Source organism: Eubalaena glacialis, chromosome 9 (assembly GCF_028564815.1).
Source record: "Eubalaena glacialis isolate mEubGla1 chromosome 9, mEubGla1.1.hap2.+ XY, whole genome shotgun sequence".
In the NCBI taxonomy this organism is placed as follows: domain Eukaryota; kingdom Metazoa; phylum Chordata; class Mammalia; order Artiodactyla; family Balaenidae; genus Eubalaena; species Eubalaena glacialis.
In genome coordinates this window covers 31723552-31742219 of record NC_083724.1, presented here as the reverse complement: position 1 = coordinate 31742219, position 18668 = coordinate 31723552, and the positions used below count along the sequence as shown (strand labels likewise).

General features: G+C 41.7%; 1 protein-coding gene across 1 annotated transcript; it reads right to left on the bottom strand.

The window, feature by feature from the left end:
- Nucleotides 1–4377: 4377 nt before the first annotated feature.
- Nucleotides 4378–17815, bottom strand: ALDOB (aldolase, fructose-bisphosphate B). The gene is made up of 9 exons (XM_061200174.1): nt 17713–17815; nt 13079–13200; nt 12060–12271; nt 10967–11021; nt 9873–10033; nt 8894–8977; nt 7845–8019; nt 7228–7427; nt 4378–4908 (listed from the first exon to the last, which is right to left on the bottom strand). Exons 2-9 carry the CDS (start codon nt 13188–13190, stop codon nt 4813–4815), a joined length of 1095 nt encoding a protein of 364 aa, XP_061056157.1. The 5' UTR covers nt 13191–13200; nt 17713–17815; the 3' UTR covers nt 4378–4812.
- Between the last annotated feature and the right edge of the window lie 853 nt (nt 17816–18668).

Here is an 18668-nt window from a genome sequence, read left to right as displayed (position 1 = left end):
ATGCATGTATGTAAGCCTCTTTTTGAGAATTAGATGTAAAAGAATTTTGAATTTTCATTTGTCTCAGTGCTTGCCTCTCAAGTTCCAGTATAACAGAGACTTATTAGGATGCTAAATAGCTATGCTACATAAGGAGAGTTTGGGGGTGTTGTTTTCCCCAATCTAAAGACATCACATCCACTCACTGGCTTCCACCACCAAGAGGCTAGGCCCTATGTTGAATTGCTATTATGCACACTTAGCTGGCTTCCAGTTTCCTCCCAATCTTCTACATTCTAAAAACTAATTTTCAGTAATACCCTTCTATTATGTTATTCCCTGCTCAAAATTATTCACAGGTCCCTATTTCTCATTACTTCAAGGCAAAACTTTTCATAAAATCCCTGTCCTATCTACCCTCCCACTCTACTGTGCCACTCCACTTGGCCTCACCATTTTAACCTAATTTCCCATAATTTCCTCAAAATATACAAGCTGAACTCTAGTCAGGACACAGTTTTCATCTTCACTTCCACTCAAGTGCCTATGCCATTCTTCAAGAGCCAATTGACAGAGAAAAATATAATATTTATTCATGACTTATATACCTGGTACTTTGCATAAAATATTGCTAACCTCACAGCAACCCCATTTTATAGATGGGAAAACTGAGACTCAAGATCCCAAGATCATATAACTAGCAATAAACTGTCTGCAATTCATCCCACCTCCTTTGATTTCAGCACCTTGCCTATGCCACTGTAATTTAGCACATTATTGTGTACGATTTTGTTTAACTGTATCCTTGCCTTCCTCATCACAGTGGTAAGCATACAAGGACCATGTAGTATCTTTACAGCACCAAGCATACAGGAGTGCTAAATGAACACTTGCCGACTGATTTTATATATGTCTACATATACTGACACCCAGTACTGAGTGTTAGACTATTTCAGGAGCCTTAGGACAGAGTATGTTACAGCTAGAAAACCATATATGAGTAATGAAAAAAGAGCTGTAACTGACTGTGTCAAGCTTTGCCATTACTCCTGTCTCAATTCATCCTCTCTAGAAAATAGGCTTAGAAAATTGGTAGCATTACATGAGCCCTCAGGGCTCTACTGAGCATGGATAGTTCATCTGTTACTCTAGAAGCATGGCAGATGTTGTTCTAAGGACAGGTTCACAATTTTTTTTTTAATTTAATTTTATTTTTTTATACGGCAGGTGGTTCACAATTCTTTATCCGAGAGCTTTGAGGGTATATGTGTTTTGGAAATCTGTATCTTTCATATTTTAGAGAGCAAATATATGTTTATGCTATACATTGTATAACTCCCTCTATAGGATCTGAGTCAGCATCTAAGATCAGACACATCCCTGCTTCCCATCAAGTGGAATGAAGATGACAGCCTTGACTCAGGGTTTGCCACCAAATAATTTGCTGCAAACTTTTGAGAAAATTTTTGGTTTTTACAGCTTTCTGGATTTCAGAATTGTGGACAAGGGATTTTGAACATGTAATTGAGATGTACTGATTCATTTAATCTCTCAATAACTTGAGATACTATTATTTTGGAGCTGAAGAAACTGAACCACAGAAAGGTTGTATAAGGTGTCCAAGGTCACATGGCTAGGAAGCAGCAGAGCCAACGTTTGAACCTAGACTGTCTGACTCCAGAACCTGTGCTTTTCACCACCAAGAGTACTGCCTCCCCAGAGGACTTTGCAAATCACACTAGCCTAAGTCTCACCTACTGTTTATGTGACCTTGAACAACTGTCCTAGCACACTGAATGCCAGTTTCCTCCATTGTTGCTGTGAGTGAAATGGAGATGTCAGCTGGAGTCTTTTACCCCAGGACAGCTAGACCAGATAGTCTCGAACTCCCATTCCTGATTTGCCTAAAGCCTGCTCCAAGATTTCTGCAAGTTTTAGAGGCTTATATTCTCATTGTCACAGTTGGCTTCTGCTTCTGCTAAATCAATTCACATTATGAATCATTATGAGTCATCTCAGCATCTTGTTTTTGTAAAGGACGATGCGGACTCATATGTGAAACTCAGCTCTCCCTCTCAAGAAGACAAGTATGTTTAGACGGTTGATATTTCTCCCGTTCTCAAGAGTCTTTTAGTCACTTCCCCACAATTCCACATTGCCCTAGCTTCTCCCTGCCTTCTCTCTTTCCCCTCCTTTCTCATTTCTTCCTTTCTCCTCACTCATTTTCCTGCCCCTTCCCTCCCTTCTCTCCCTCTTCCTTTTCAGAGCAAAACCAAATTCCTCTTTTTTTATTCCTCCCAGCACTTAGTAATTTTTTCTTGGCCTCGGCTTTTGCTCCTTATGCCTTCAAGGTATCATCTTCTCCCAGTGAATTATCGAAGTGTTTTCTCACACAAAGGCAGTTCCTTTTCTAAGAGTTCCTTCCCTTTTGTCACCCTGTGATGTCCAACCTAAATGTCACCTCCTCCCTTTCTGCACCCAGCCATACTGACAGACTCTCCTCTATACTTTCCAACCCCCAGTCAATGGCATTTGTGTTTCTGGCTTAGCTACTCAAACTTAATTGTCTGGTATGCAAATACCATGGCTACCCTAAAGCTGAAACTTCTTTTAATTACTTTCAGTGCCTACTACCAGGTTTTATTTTTAGTAGGTGTTCAATAACTACTAGAATAAATCTGACAGTGTACCAAAAGCTAGGACGCAACTAATATATTCACTCAGTGATCACACAGTTAATAGGAACTGCAGTCTGTAACACTTGTCTTCATATTACCATGAGTGAAGGAAATTACCGGGGTTGAGGTTTCAAAGACAACTGTAGTGCTTTAGTCAGGAAAATATATCAGATGATAGCCAGGGAAAATGCATTATATAAATCCTCACGCTGAGTGAAATGTAATTCAGCCTTGACCAAAAGACATAAATAGCTCAGCCTTGATTATAAATTCATACCCAACCCATAAATGAGAATCTGAGAGGTTTCTTTACAACTTAGGGTCAGTGATGCTGAATATGCTCTAGATAAAAATTTTCTGGCAGAAAAGCTTTGTCATACCAGGTGTTACCAGCATTTAGGACAGCTTAGCACATCAACTACTTGCTGACTGAGTGGATGAATGCAAAAAGAAATGTAAAAGACCTATAGCACTGGTGGCAGAGGTATTGAACACTGCCTGTTGCCCTGCCCTTACCTTCCTCCTTGGCCATGTGTCCATTACAGGAGAAAGAGACCGGAATTCTAATCTCTCAACTCTATCCTAAACCCCTAAATATATGACCATCAGCAATTAATTTAATTTTTCTAGGCTTGGTTTTATCATCTGTAAAATGAAAGCCTTGGGTTAAATGACCTCTAAGGTAGGTCTGAATTGCTTATATGAATATATAGTAGTTGTTTTTAGAAAAGTAATACAGATACATGGAAATAAACACTCAAACATTGTAAAAGCATGTAAGTAAAAATCTTCCCTGTGCTCCATTTCCAAGTCTTTTTCCTCAGAAGTCCTTTTGAACGAATTCTGCTTTATTATTCTAAATCATATGCTTATGCCTCTATTTCCTAATTTATTTACTCTAAATAATACCATTTATCTTTGCACTCTTCAAGACAAAGAATTTACTACCTTCTCCTATATTTTAATTATAGGTATGAATATTTTAATGATTTATATCCATTTCCCTTGTTACTTTAATAGACTTAAAGCACTGGGGTTTTTTTCAAAGCACTATTTCTTAATCCATCAATTTCAAGTAGTATCCTGACTCCCCACTAAGTAAATTGGTGTTCCCTTTGCTTTCCTTCACTTCTCCTCCCCCTGAATTTCCCAGCTCCTGTCACTTAATTACTTTTTTTTCCACCAAAATCATTACTTTTATATTGTCCAAAGTTATAATGTTTAAATTCTCTCTTGTAACTATGGTGGTCTTTAATGCTTTTTCTATAGGTTAATTCTGAAAACTGGAAGCCAGTAAGGTATAATTATGTGAATATTTCTTACTGCAAAACTAGGTAGTGTGCTTGGATGTGCAGAGGAAGACGCAGTCCTATGTCACCAACCTGGGCCACTTGAAGAGGAATGCTCCAAGCATCAAAGTCACAGTGGTTCTTTTATTACACTCCATATGTTGCTTGAAATCATTTGACATTGTAGCTTGCTTCACATTATGAATAGCTTTCATTTCTAAATACCCTCAAACTTGAAATCTAGCTTGGTAGTTCTCAACCTTGGCTGGAGTGTGGCCTGAGCATCTGTGTTTTTAAATTTTGGTTATTCCAATGAGTAGCCAAAGTTGAGGATCCTGACCACTAATATCAGTCGTGTCTGTGGAGTCAAAGGTAATGAAATATACTGAGCCCTTTGAAAGCAAGAGAAGAAAGTAAAACCTGACACAAACTGAAGGTTTGTAGAACATTTTATTTCTTTTTTGGTTGCAGCTGTCTCCTTCATAACCTACCACTTCCAGAACTGTTTAATAAGACACAATTCTCTGCACTCAGCTTATGAGGTGTTTCATTTGGTCATTTGGATGGAGAGCTGATACTGTTTTAAAGTTTATTCTTTTCTTAGATGGATACTGTGGGCCATGGGGAGCTGGAAGTGCTGTAAGGAAATCACTGTGTGAAATTTCATCAGATCCTTGATATTCAGACTTAGGTTTCAATAACTGATTTTTTTCCTTGTGTCTAAGAATTTAACATGCATTGTGTTTCCAGTAGTTCCAACCTAATTTTGTCTAATTTCCAGGGTCAGTCGAAAGGTTGTTGTTTCCTTTCTGCCCTCCTACCAAGACACCTAGAAGCGCCAGAGCCTGGCTGGTCGGCCTCAGGTTCTAGTAGGTATAGCAGGCTGTGAAGAGCGACTGGGTGGAAGCAGCACCAGAAGAGCCCGTGTGAACATACTGTCCTTTGGCTGCCTGGCAGTTAGCCTAAAAAACAAGTGTGATAGAGGAGACCGAGTTAGAGCAACCCTCTGCTTGACCCTCTTTGCTTCTCATTTGAAACCAGCTTCACCTTCATGTGGGTTTTCTCTGTACAGTGATTTTGCTAAATATTGCTGCTGATACCATTCCTTTCCTTCTATAATGTTACTTCCTTTTTTTAATCCCAGTTTTCTGAGCATTTCTCAGGCAAGCCTGAGGTTTGTGTTACTGAGAAGGTTTCTTTTTAGTACTAACAATATTGCAACAACAGTACTAGAAATTCAAGTTAAGAAACTTCTCACTCATACAGTGATAAGGAAATGGAAATTTCAGTCCCAGTTTGGGAACCTTGGAATAGTTGAAATAGTCTGCTAGAAAACTGACCAGACATAACGTCAAGCATCAAGCAGATGCAGCTAAAGCTTTACTATAGCAAAAAAAAAATTTTTTAATACATTTTCCATTTTCTACCTATATTTGTCCATAAGAATATGTAATTTTTATGTAGTTGTTATCATAATATCATTTGATACCCTGTGTAAATTCCAATTGAAGGTGAGTTAAGAATTATGAAACCTGTAATAATACTCAAATGCCACTTAGCAGTACCCCGTCTTCAAGTCACTGTTGCTATTGTCCGATCTCTCCAGGACTTATTTCTACATCTACACTGATTTTCAAAGTTAGGTTTCATGGACTTAAGTGCTTGTTAGAAATGGAAGTTCTCTAGCTTGACGCCAGAGCTTCTGAATCAGAAACTCTGTCGCTGGGTCCAGCCACCTGCGTTTTAACATGCCCTTCAGGTGATTTGGATGCATGCTCAAGCTTGAGAACCACAGCTCTAGATGATAAACTCAGCATCCCTTCTTTTGTGTGGATGACCCTTCTGACCCTTACTTTCATAATCCCTCCATCATATTAGCTATATCTTCACCCCCATCAGCCACACATCAGCACAGCCATATCCATCATCATCACAAGATAAAACACTACCTGTAAAATCTCACACCTCTCTTATGCCCCTGAGATGACTTTTTTAGCTTCTCTGTACCCTTCCTTTCCTTTAGTGCCTCATCATCAAACTTCTGGCTACACCTGATTCCTTGCCCAGTCTCCTCTGTCACCAGCAAGCCGAATAAGGCTATCACTCAAATTTTGGTACTGTTTCATCTCCCTGTTAAACTTTGATTCTTCAACCCTGCTCTCTCCCATTTAGGTTGATCTGAATCTTGCTACATGCGTAAGAGAGCTATTAGGAACATTCAGGATCTAAGTTAATGTACCACAAACTCTCATTTCAGCTGCATCTTGCTTTATGCTTGGCCATAACCTCTGGTCAATTTCCTAGCAACTACTTCGACAGCTATTCCAAGTTCCCCACTGTAAAGACTGAAATCTCCATTCCCTTATCATTCTCAACACATGCCCTCACCTGTAATCAGTGATCAACCATTGCATCTCTCCACCTCTACAGACCTGATTCCAAACCCATTCTGTTTCTTCTTTCCTATCTCTCCCTCCTTTCTAAGACCTACTCTGCCACCCGTATTTAATATTTAGTCTCATGCAGTACTGTTTCCTCTAAGGCCTTGTCCTCTTCTAATCTTTAATCTCTCCTCTGGCTCCTTCTGCTTTACAGTTAAACATGACAATCTCTCCTATCTGGCTAAACTCTAAGCTCCCTGAAGGCAGTGGCTGTGTCTGCTTTGTTCACCCCAGTACTTGGCTCCTAGTAGGTATTCAAAAAGGAATGTTAGTAGCTAAATAAGACCCTTTTTTGTCCTCATTGTTTCTGGTAACCTTCCTGTGTCTTTTCCTGACAAGCGTCTTGAATGGGCACCTTTCCTTTACTGAACCTGTTTTGTTGAGGGTCACTGATACGCCCCTCACTGCCAGTATCAGCCTTTTCTCTGCCTTAATTTTTAACCTCTTTGTAGCATATTGTTATTGACCCTTTGAAACTTCATTCTGTTTGTTCCCAGAATCCTTGGTTCATCTTAATATAGTATTGCTGCTTGTCTTGGTGGCTTCTCCTCTTCATCTTCCCAAAATAAAACGTGCCCCAGGTTCATTCCTTGGCCCTCTCATCTTCCCTCTAAAGTGTCTCTGTGGAAACTGTCCTTCAATCTACCATCATCAACTGTACTACCAGTGCAGATAATTCAAAACTCTCTGCAGCCTTAACCGTCCTACTCAGCTCTAATGCCACATTTGAAAATGCATGGTAGACACTCTCTGGAGATACCTTCATGGCCTGAAGAAAGCAATGCAAGCAGGCCCCAAGTATCCACTTGATCAAGTAGATAAGAGGTAGTAGCATCTTACCAGGGCCCGCTTCATAAAAGCCTCCTGGGTTGCCTTCTTGTTTGCAGCCTTGCCACCCCAGGCAGCCAGTGCACTGGCCTGCAGGGCCCGTCCATAAGAGAAACTTAGTTTCCAGGGCTTTGGTAGAGGGCAAAGGTTGATAGCATTGAGGTTGAGAGTAGCATCCTCTTCACTCATGCCACCAGACAAAAAGCAGATGCCTGGAAGGAGAGAAGCCATTCCACTCCACTAGTCCCAGTATGTACCCTGCTTGAAAAAGCAAGCAAGGAGCCTAAAAGAAATGTAATGTCTCAATCTTTTCTCCAATTGATTTGCATGGGACTAGGTTGGAGAAATTAGTTTGCCTTTGCTGAAGCTAGTTGGACTAAGGAGAGAAGGGCTTTAGTAAATAAGAGGGCAGTGAAATGTTGAGAAAATCAATGGATTGTGTGTATTTGGACAGACTCAGGATAGGGGGTATCATGGAGTTCGAGGGGGAAGTGCTGGCTGCATGTGAGATATCAGAGGTCTGTTTCATGGCTAGAAGCAGACTACTCCTGGACAAATGCAAATGCTTATGGCACTCCTTCAAAGAATAAGGACTAAGACCTCAAGTTAGAGAAGAAAGAAAACCTTACCAGGAACAGCTGCAGGAACAGTACGGTAGAGAGCTGTGACAGTGGCCATTGCCACCTGCTCTGGAGTATACTTCTTGGTGGAGGCATGTCCAGCAGTCACCATGTTGGGCTTCAACAGGGTGCCCTCCAAGTAAACATGATGGTCATTCAGGGCCTTGTAGACAGCAGCCAGGACCTGAAGGACAAGAGGCCCAAATAGGTGAAACCTAGAGCCAGCCGTAGAGTTACCTGACCTTGACACTTCTATACTGCAGGGACGCAGGATGAAGGAATTCCCATACGTTATTTGGCCAGAGTTTCCCAACCAGCCCCTAGGCTCAGTCAGGGTAATGCCTGCAAACCATAGCCACTGAGCACAGCCAAGCTGGCCTGTCCCTGCTGCCCCTCCCCTAACTGCTCACTGCATGGACTACCAGCGTGGCTCTGCTTCCTAGAGGCCCTTCACTCCTTCCTTCCCATTACTCCCTTTGGTCAGTCGAACCTGCCTTAATTTAGTTAGTTGGGGACATGTAAACTGGCCTCCATTCTCCATCCCCATAGAAGCTGAGTGATCATAAAAATATACATTTTAGAGACAGAAGTGCTTTCAGATCTCATTTCAGTCCACCTCATTTTGCAAGTGGAGAAACTGAGGACTCTCTTACTTTCTTACAGATATATTGTGGCTAATTTAGAAAGTCACATGTGAAAAAATTACTTTCTAATTATATTGTCTCATGGGAGCCTCAGCTTATTTTAAAGTTTCTTAGTTTAAACATAATGGAACTGAGGTCCAAAAAGATAATATGACTTGCCCCAGGTCCCACAGCTGGGAACATGGATGCTCAAACCCTAATCTTGGTAATGCAGATCCTGTGCTTTTTCATAAGGAGTGTACCATGTGCCCAAAACAGTACAAGGTTTGATAATACCTCTTTACCTTCTCAGTGCTACACAGTGACTCTAACTGTAGAATACCTCATATATAACAGCTGATATATGTTAAGTAACAACTGTTGTTTAAAACAGATTTTTCAACTGGCATTGGGACCTTTATATTTAAGACTTACCTTCTCAGTAACATACTGGCAGTGTTCCATGTCATGGTCTCCATCAGCAATTACCTCTGGTTCAACAATGGGTACTAGCCCATTCTAAAAAGGAAAAAGGAGTAGACAGAATTAAGCTCTGTTCACTAGTATCCTTTCTTTAAGAAGATATTTAACAGTTGTAATTGGTACAAGGTTGAAGCTCTTATGCAGATATACCATATAGGTGACTTAAAGGCAATGAAATTTAATGGGATGTCTAGTAAGCATTTGTGGCTTAGCCAAAAAAGAACAGTGAGGGAAAAAAAGTTTTCCTGGAAATGGGGTAAAATTAATTCAATTTATTTTCTTAATTTCTATATCTTATTCTAGAGACTAATCTAGCTAAATCAGAACCTAGCTGTCACCCTTTTAGGGCCGTCAAGCTTAAATCACCAATAAAGATGCCTCTTGTATGAGTTAACTAAGGAATTCAAGCAGAGTTTACAATTCTGACTGGGAGGCTCCAGGTACCCAGAACTCAGGTAACCTCAGCATAGCACCCACACAAGCAAATCAGACTTAACCTGGATCCCAGAGACACTTCAACATATGTTGGAAACTTTAGCATCAAGCTACCATCCTCCAAGAAATTATCTGAATTGGGACCAGATCAAAGCTGTCACCCTTGAGCTGGGGACTTAAGAGGATCATGTCCTTGGACATGGAGGAGCATAGACAAGCAAATGCCCTGCCCTCAAGAGCCTATGCTTTTAAGACTCAGCTTACAGTGCTTTGGTAGAGGGCTACACTTGATGGCATTTGCCTTTTGGACTCATAGTTGACTTGTGGAACCAAATCTTACCCTACTACACCTAGTAAAAGCAGTGAAAAATGCCATCAGGATATACTGGTGAGAGAAAAGGAGGGGGATCATGTGTGGCTACAGTAAAATTAGAAAGACGGGCTTTGAAGAAAGCTTTCGCTTCCTGTATTTTAGCCCAAGGGGAAGGAAAAGCACCTGCTGACAGATGCTGGCATAGCGGGCCAGGGTGTTGGCATTTTCCTGGATAGCAAGGTGGGATGGACACTGGTTGTCAATCTTCAGCACAGCACGCCACTTCCCAAAGTCAGCACCATCTTTCTTATACTGAGCACAGCGTTCAGAAAGGCCATCAAGCCCTGCAAGTCACGAGAGAGAAAGGCTTCTTTGCACCCCTGGCCCCTGGGGTTGCTGATAAAGTGAAGTTCACCCTTGGCTTAGCTTTCAGTCATACAGCTTGAGGACCCAAGACATCCAGGCAAAGAAACATTACATCCAGCAAAGAAATGAACATCCCAGTACTGAGCCAAAAGACCTGGGTTAATAAATATGGTTTTGATATATAATACATATTGGATAAGAAGAATAAAGGGAACTAATATTTATTTAGTACTTACTTTGCTCCAAGGCATGATTCTAGGCATTTTGCACACCTTATCTCATTTAATAATCATAACAAACCTAATAGTTGTTATACTGTTATGACCTAATAGTCATATTACACAACCTTCATAGTTGTATATTCATTTTACAGATTTGGAAACTGAGGCTCTGAGAGGTAAAGTAACTTCACCAAGTTTGACAGAGCTGGGATTCAAATTCTGCTTAGCTAATCCAATGCTATGGTTTATACTTGTCTACTTGGGCAGTGATGTACCTTGCAAAATTATCTAAGCAGTAAGTGATGGAAGCAGCATTCAAACCCAAGTGTGTCTGATCCTACAGCTTGGACTCTTTCCTCTCTACTGCTGCTAGATTTTTCTAAAATAATATTCCCAAGTATAAAATATCTTCTCTGTGCAAGACACTGTGATAAGCACTCTATGTGCATTGTCTAATTTAATCCCCACAACTATTCTGCAAAGCAGATACTGTTATCCCATTTTAACTGAGACTCAGAACATTTAAGTGACTAGCCTGAGGGCACACAGTTACTAAATAGAGGAGCTGGGGCTGAAGAATAGGTGTGTGGCTCTAAAACCAGTGTGATAATTCATATTTTGTTTTCCCTCAATCACTTCTTTGCTTCCTTCATTTCTGGCATGATTCATATTAGTGGGCAATATCCTTACCTTGAATGGTGGTTTCCTTGTTTGTTCCTGCAAGGGGAGCACCTCCTTGGTCTAACTGTGAATATAAATAATTAACAAGTAACTAGCAGGTGTCAGGTATCCCAGTAAAACACAAGCAGAGCCCCTGGTGCTACATATTAGTTCTCATCTTTCACAAACCAAGGAGTTGAATTAGGAAGGTATTGTATATTAGGCATTGAGGAGACACAACTCAGTCCATAGCAGAAGGGAAGTTACCTGGAAAGAACAATGTAAGAGTGTCAACCCTAAGAGGAGGGAAAGTACAGAAAGCACAGGGCTGGAGCTTGGAAAGTAAGAAGTAATCTTATAGTACCTGGGATGCAGAGGTGCCATATAAAAGCCACTTCCTTTAAATTATTCATTCATTTATTCAAGAGACATTTATTGAGCACTGCACATGCCAAGCCCTATGCTATTACAGGAGATAAAAAGAATAAGGATGCAGCCTCTACTCTCAGCATAACAGAGGCTAAGGTCATGAGCCCAAGAGGTAGACAGTCTGGGCCTGAACTGGCTCCAATTTTGCCTTGCTGTGGGCAAGTTATACTACTTGTAATTCTGTTTTCTAACCTCATCTCTAAAATAGGGATAATAACTGAGTTTACCTCCAGAGGTTGTGAGGAGGAGTAAATGAGTGCTTGGAGTTGTAAGCACTTGACAGATACTAATGATCACTCTTGAGAAGTTCACATAGTTTTGGAAGACCCAGTTACAACAGAACAGCAAGTGTTTTAACAGTAATAGCTATCATGAACTAAATAATAAGGGTGTGACAGGAACCGTTTTACAAACTCATTTCATCCCTATAAGAACCTGATGAGGAAGGTACTATTATTCCCATTTAAGAAATGAAAAAATTGAGACACAAAGAGATTAAGTACCTTGTAGAAAAATGGTTGAAGGAAGAGGGTACTGGAAAGGTCTAGAAGAGGATCTGGTTCTCAGTGGGAAGGTGATGATGGAAAGGAGTGAGAAGAGCAGTTAGATGATGAGAGTGGTCCTAGTGTTGGCCCTGACCCAGCCACTGTGTTGGGAGTGTGCCTGTGGTGAGGTGGGAGCGAGATGTATTCACCTTGATTCCCACCACGATCCCTTTTTCCTTGAGGATGTCTCTGAACAGCTTTCCCTGGCTGTCCTTCTGGTAGAGGGTCTCACGGAAAAGGATCACGCCCCCGATGCTCTGGCTGACGGAATCATCCACGGTGAAGAGGATTTCGCGGAACTGCCGGCGGTTCTCTTCAGTGTTCTCCACCTTGATCCTCTGCAGGCGGCTCCCCATGGTGCCTATGTGGGCGAGCAAAGGCAGCATAAGGAGCAAGCCAGGGCTTCCCTGCCGCCCTCCTCCATGCCAGCTAGTGACCCTCACCAGGATGGACAGCAACACTCTCTTTTTTATTCAGATCATCAGAGCTCCTGCCTCGTTTTTTGTCTCCGCAGGGAAAGACTGTTGCTGCTTTCAGGATGCTGATGAGGAAGTGCATGGGCTGGGCATGTCAGGGTCAGGGTGGAAGCCACCATAGGGTCCAAGTGGGGCTGCACGGCCCTCAGGCCTCTCTGGCTCTCCCCTGGTCCAGCCCTGATCTGACTGGATATACAGACAGTGGAAGGAGGGGTAGGGCAGGCTCTTGACTTCTCTGGCTTCTATAATTTTATGGTGGGCCATGCAGGCCTACTGCAGCTCCCCCTTGTGCCATCCTGAGCTGCTCTCAGTCACAAGCTCTGCCCTGTTCCTGATGTAGACATTTCCCTGCTCTCACTGTCCTTCCTTGGCTGACTTTACATTGACTTCTCATTAGCGGCAGAGGTCTCATCCTGCTTACTGAGTTCCTGGCTTGCTACAGCTTGGATTCAAATGATCCCTGGCAAGGGGGTCTTAAAATGGAGGGCTTGAGCCTGTTTGCTTGGTCTTCAGAAATCTACCTTCTGGAATGACAAGACTCAAAAGGTCTATGCTTACTGAGTCTTCCACTCCCACTCCTGTGTATATAAACCTTTACTTCCTCTGAGAGGAAAGAGAATATGATTATCAAGTTGCCTTTGCTAAGTGTAGAATCAAGAGTATGGTTGTTGTGTGATGTTTCTTGCACTCACCTACAGACTCATCTGCAGCCAGGATCCCCTTCCCATTGGCAACAATGCGCTGGGCAATTTCTGAGAGCTCCTTCTTCTGTTCTGAAGTGAGGGCTGGAAATTGGTAGGCCATGGTGACAGGTCTGGAAAAGAGTGCAGGAGAGTTAGTTGTGAACAGAACTGTGGGTCGCTCAAATGGACTCATGACCAAGACAGTAGGTGTGCAGAAAAGCTCCATAGGCCCCTCTGACATTTCTGGCCCATTTCCACAACTGGCTAAACAAATGACGTCTGTTCTGTTTTGGTTTTTTCCCCCTTAAGCCTAAGTATTTGCGATTAGCCATAATGGATGAAGGTGGGATGACAAATTTCATGGTGATCCTGAAAAGAATGCCTTTCAGGAAACTTTTGGGATCACTGATCCTGAGACCGAACCAGCTAAAGAGTATCCACTTAAATCTGACAAATAGAGGGCATGGCAGTAATTGACTATCTCTTTATTCTATGGATTCCTGGTACCATCAGGGCTTGGATGGCTTGAGGCCCGGACAGTGAGGCTTTCAGCCTCTGCGGCCATTCCTCACTTTGCTGTTAGCCTGTAGTCCCCCCACAGTGTTCTCTAGCCAGCAAGCTTGATAGGAGGAACCACTATTTGCCCTTGAATTTAACCTCCCTTCAACTTTGAGACATAGAGGGTGGGGTGTGTCTCCTTTTTCTTATATTCAACCACCTATGAGACCGTTTGGGGCAGATGCGGAGAATTTTCCCTAAGCATCTCTGGGCTGGAGATTCCCATTAGCTCTAAGGATGCCGACGTCATATGTTGATTCCTGCTCCAGTAATTCGCAGCTTCACTGCTTTAGCAAGGAGAGACTGGCTCAAAGAGCCCCTACCCAAGCAAGCTCTTAGCAGTGGTCATCTGAAGGGGATCATTGCTCCTGTTCGGCTGCCACTTTGGGCTAGTCTTGAAAATGCAAGCTCACAGGACTCTTATCTTGGATGTTAGAAAGAATGGTTTTGCATAGGTTAGATTATCAAAGAAAAAAAATGGTAGTAAAGATTATCTTGAGCAATTTCCTATCCAACCCTGTGGCCTCCTCCTTTCCCCAGTCTCCTCTCCCCTCATACACTCATACACAGGGTAGATGCCCTGTGTCTGCTTTCTACTTTCTGGAAGCCAAGGGACACCTCAGTTCTCTTTCGATCCATTCGACAATGAGGTAACCAGGACAGGTATTATCTTCATTAAATAATGAAAAAGCTAAGACCCCGAGAAGTTAACTGACTTGTCCAAGGTCCCAGCTAGGGTGAGGCAGAGTCCCCCACCCCGTTCTCCTTCTCATGGCAAATTGATTTCTTCACATTTTCTGTATCCCTTCAAGGCAGTCTCTCAGAACTCTGTCCCTTGATATGAGAAGTCAATGGCTACTGAACTAATTCCTGAGAAGGTATAACTAATGGCACTCTTACTGTGGCTACTCTCACTTCAATACTTAACCCCAAGGAATGGAACCACGATGCTGTCATTGGGGTACCAGGACAGGCTAGTGGGCAATGATTTCTAAAGAAGATGATTTTCCAAGGCCCTTCACATCCCAGCCAACTGAAGATAGTATTTCTTCTGTTTATATATTAATTCCTAAATTGTAGTCAGGGACTGTTAGCTTTGGACCTGACTACCAGATCTTCATGGCAGATAAAAGCCAACCTGAGGTTGGTAACCTTCAGGCCAAAGTACAAATTTTCTCTCTCAGTTTAGATATTTGCACAAAGGAATTGACAACTACCAAAAAAATAATGATGTTTCCTTAACGAAACAAAAGGAAAACATAGCCCAATAATAGCAAATGATCATTTATTGCCAAGCACTCTGCTAATCGCTTTACATGCACTATAAAGTTTATTCCTCACAATAATCTCAAAAGGTAGTCAGACTTCCCCCTTCCCCCACCCTCTGCCATATAATAGATAAGGAAAGAATATAAGACACTTTAATTATTTGTCCAAGGACAAATAGCTAATAAGGCACAAAGTTGGGATAAAGGGCAGTACTCCCTCTTTCAAGTAAAGAGTGAGACTGGTGAAAGGAATTGGCCTTTGGATGACTCTAATGTCCTTGATGACACCCCCAGAGTACCCAAAATCCTTGGGCTGTGGATCATTATCCCCACATCACATTACCAATTCATAAATATCTGACACGTTCACATAGAAGTAGATCAGACAGACCTGGGCTCAAGGACCAGCTCTGCCTCCTCTTCACTGGGACCATGGGCAAGGTGGTAACTTCTCTGAGTCTTAGCTTACTATGGACTAAATGGCTATAATATCTGCTCTGGTTGTCTCACTGCCAAATGGATCACACGTAACCTGTGAGCACCCTGCTCATTGTAGTTGCTCAGCATATATTTGTTGAATCGCATGATAAACATGAAGATGCTTATCATTATGCATTATGAAAATGTCAGGTATCAGTATTTCTCTCTTTTTTAATTTAAAAAAGTAATTGCCTAAGGGACTTCCATATTTCTGTTTACTACCAAGTTATTTTCTTCAGTCTGAGTGTGCTGACTCAACCAGAAAAAAAAAAAAACAGAGAAAAGGTCAAATTGAACCAATACTGTTTATGAGAAGTTAAACTTCTACAGAGGGATTAAAGTTCTGTACCACATCAGCACAAATGTTGCTTTCCTGTTAATCATAAAACAGGGTCACAGGCCACTGTTCACCACTGGAAGAGAGGAGGCCAGCTGGAAGTGGGCAATGATAGAGAACGATTTCTGTGCCCCTAAGCCTCTGCTTACTGAGGTCTCAAGCCAACTTTTAAAAAGTGTGACAGGAAGTTGTTCACATTATATGATTAAGTAAAAAAATAAAGCAGGTTTCAGAAAAGTATGCAATACATAATATCACCCTTTTTTAAATTAAACAAATGGTATACACACATACTGTTCATGGGTCTATATAAGCAGATAATAACCACACTGAGGTTACTCCTGGGGAATGAAACAGGGTGGGGTGACTCACAGTTCGCTTTATGGATTTTTTGTAATGTTTGATTTCTCAGTGAGTAAGTTTATATACTACATTATTTACTATACATAATATATTAACAGGTAATATTGATATATATGCAAATCTGGGAGAAGGTTGCGAGTACAAACATATATGAATAGAGGGCAACCACAGAAAAACAGAGCTACAAGTGATCTCAGAGATATCTGTATCAACCGTGCTAACTTTAGGGATGAGGAAATTGAGGCCCAGGAAGAATACGTCTGATGCCCCTTCTAAGCTATGATGTTTCAGGACTGTAAATCACATCCTACTGGCTTATGACTTGGAATTCTTTTCCCAATCCTTCTTTAGCAGAATAACAGATGAAATCTTATAGTATAATTCTTTCTGCCTTCTTTGAAGAGGTTCTGTGAAAATATAATAATTTGTAAAATACCAATATTTAACTCCTGGAGAAAGAAATATAAGGGAGTAGAGAATCCATTTGCTTCTCCATGTACAAGGCAGATGGATTTTCAAGAAGACATGAAGGGCTTATTCACTGAAAGCCCATGATTGTCAGGCACTGCATGCAGCACTTTTTTATAGACAGATGCAGGAAGACGCCCACAGCTTCGTTACATATCTGATGCCACAGTGGTAAGTACAGTGAGATGCTCTAGAACAGCCTGATCCCTGGAGCCTTTGAACACACATGGAGCAGCTCAGAAAGAGACCTGAGTGTTGCTCTTTCCTCTAAACTGGCACCTAAGCCAAAGGAACTCCTAGGTTTACAGCGACTACACTCCATTCCCTGCCCCAGCACCTCAGGTCTAGTCTGGGCCTGGGTTGTCTGCAGATAAGCCTTGGCTAAAGTGATGGTGGCAGCAGCACTAGAGTCCCTGCTGGATCCACATTAGCTAACGGAACCCTAGGTAACTATGTAAAGAGAAGTTTATTTTAAAAGGCAACATATCCTCACCTATTCTTCAGATAGTAGAACAAATGTACCAAAATACATCAGCAGCTTTTGTTTCCAAATATCTTAAGCTGTAGGATCTTCAGAGTAGGAAACGTTAAAGAAAGTATCAAACAAGGGAAAGGTATGACAATTCATAATCAAAGGATGACTATACTCTGTGATGCCTGTTCCATTTTCTCATTTGAGCAGTGGGTGAAGACGAAGGGCAAAACAGGCCAAGAGTTCATTTCTGTGACAAAGAGACTTCAGTGCTAGTACTAGTAGGTGTGGGAAGAGAATGAAGAAAATGACATAAGGCGATAGATATGTAAATAAATCATCGGAATAAGCAGTTGTTATGGAGGGAGTAGAAATGAACAGGAATCTCAAACACTGAATAGAACCCAACCAAACAGGAGTATTCAAAGATGTTTTTCCTTCGCCAAAGCCTCAGAAGAGCCCTCCTACAGGTAACACTGGTAACTGGCATCAATCCTGAGCATTTGCCACCACTCAAAGAGCCAGGGGAGGTAGGGAGAAAAACAGTCATTTCAGCAGATCACCACGTTTTCAGCCACCATCCCATTTTTCCTGAAAACAAAACCAAACAAACTTTCCCCTCGCCAGGCTTAGCGCTATCATTAACCCCTGACTCCCTGGTGCAGTCCTGAGAGACAAAGGAAGTTCTTTTACTTACAGTTTGAGAGAGGAGAGTCCTCTTAGATCTATCAGAAGCTGTGGATGAGGCAGCAGCTGCCAAATAGGATGAATCTTCAGGAACACACAGTTTTTATAGACTTCTCACCCAAGGGTTTTTTTTTTTGTTTTTTTGTGTTTTTTTTTAACTTTTACCCTCCCCTTCCCACCTTGGCCTGGTAGAGAGGTGTTTAACCAATAACTCTGATTGGCTCATAAACAGCCAATCCTTCTAATCATGCTCACACACTCTCTGTACGCACAGAATGTTAAAGCTGTAAGGGACGTCTGGAGAACTTGTAGCTCTCAATCCAGACTCTTCATTTTACAAGTGAGGAAACGGAGACACAGAGGATTAGGATCAGTAACGCAGTGAGTGGATGACTGGGCTCTGGAGTCCACCAAGGAAAACTGGGAAGCACGTTAGCTTAGCTCCAGCACTTACTACACACATTACCTTGGTCAAGTTTTTTTCACTTCTCTGAGCCTGAGTTTCCTCCTCTGTAAAGTGGGATCTGAATTTCACAAGAGCATTAAGTGAATTTATAAAGTATCTGCATATAGGAGGCATTCAAAGATCCTTCCCAGTTCCCCCAAACCAAGCTGGGCTCCCTGATGTTTTTAATGTCAGAACACAATATCTTTTACTCTATTCTCATTGTCTCTCAACCTGTACATTTTTGTCTTTAAAGGTGGTAAAAACTAGAATAAAACTTAAAGTGATTGATGCAAGCCATCAACTCCCCTAGTTACAGCACTGTCTAGGTACAAGTTCATTCTACAGGGTTTTTTCTCTGAGCATTAAACCAAAATCTAATTCAAGAAAAGGCAAATAAAAATAGTGTATGCTTCCTGAGGCAAATAATGAAAGAGGCAAATAAAAGTAGTGGGGGAATCTAAGAATAATGGAATGACCATGATCACAGGAAAGCATACATTCTCAGGAACATATTCCTT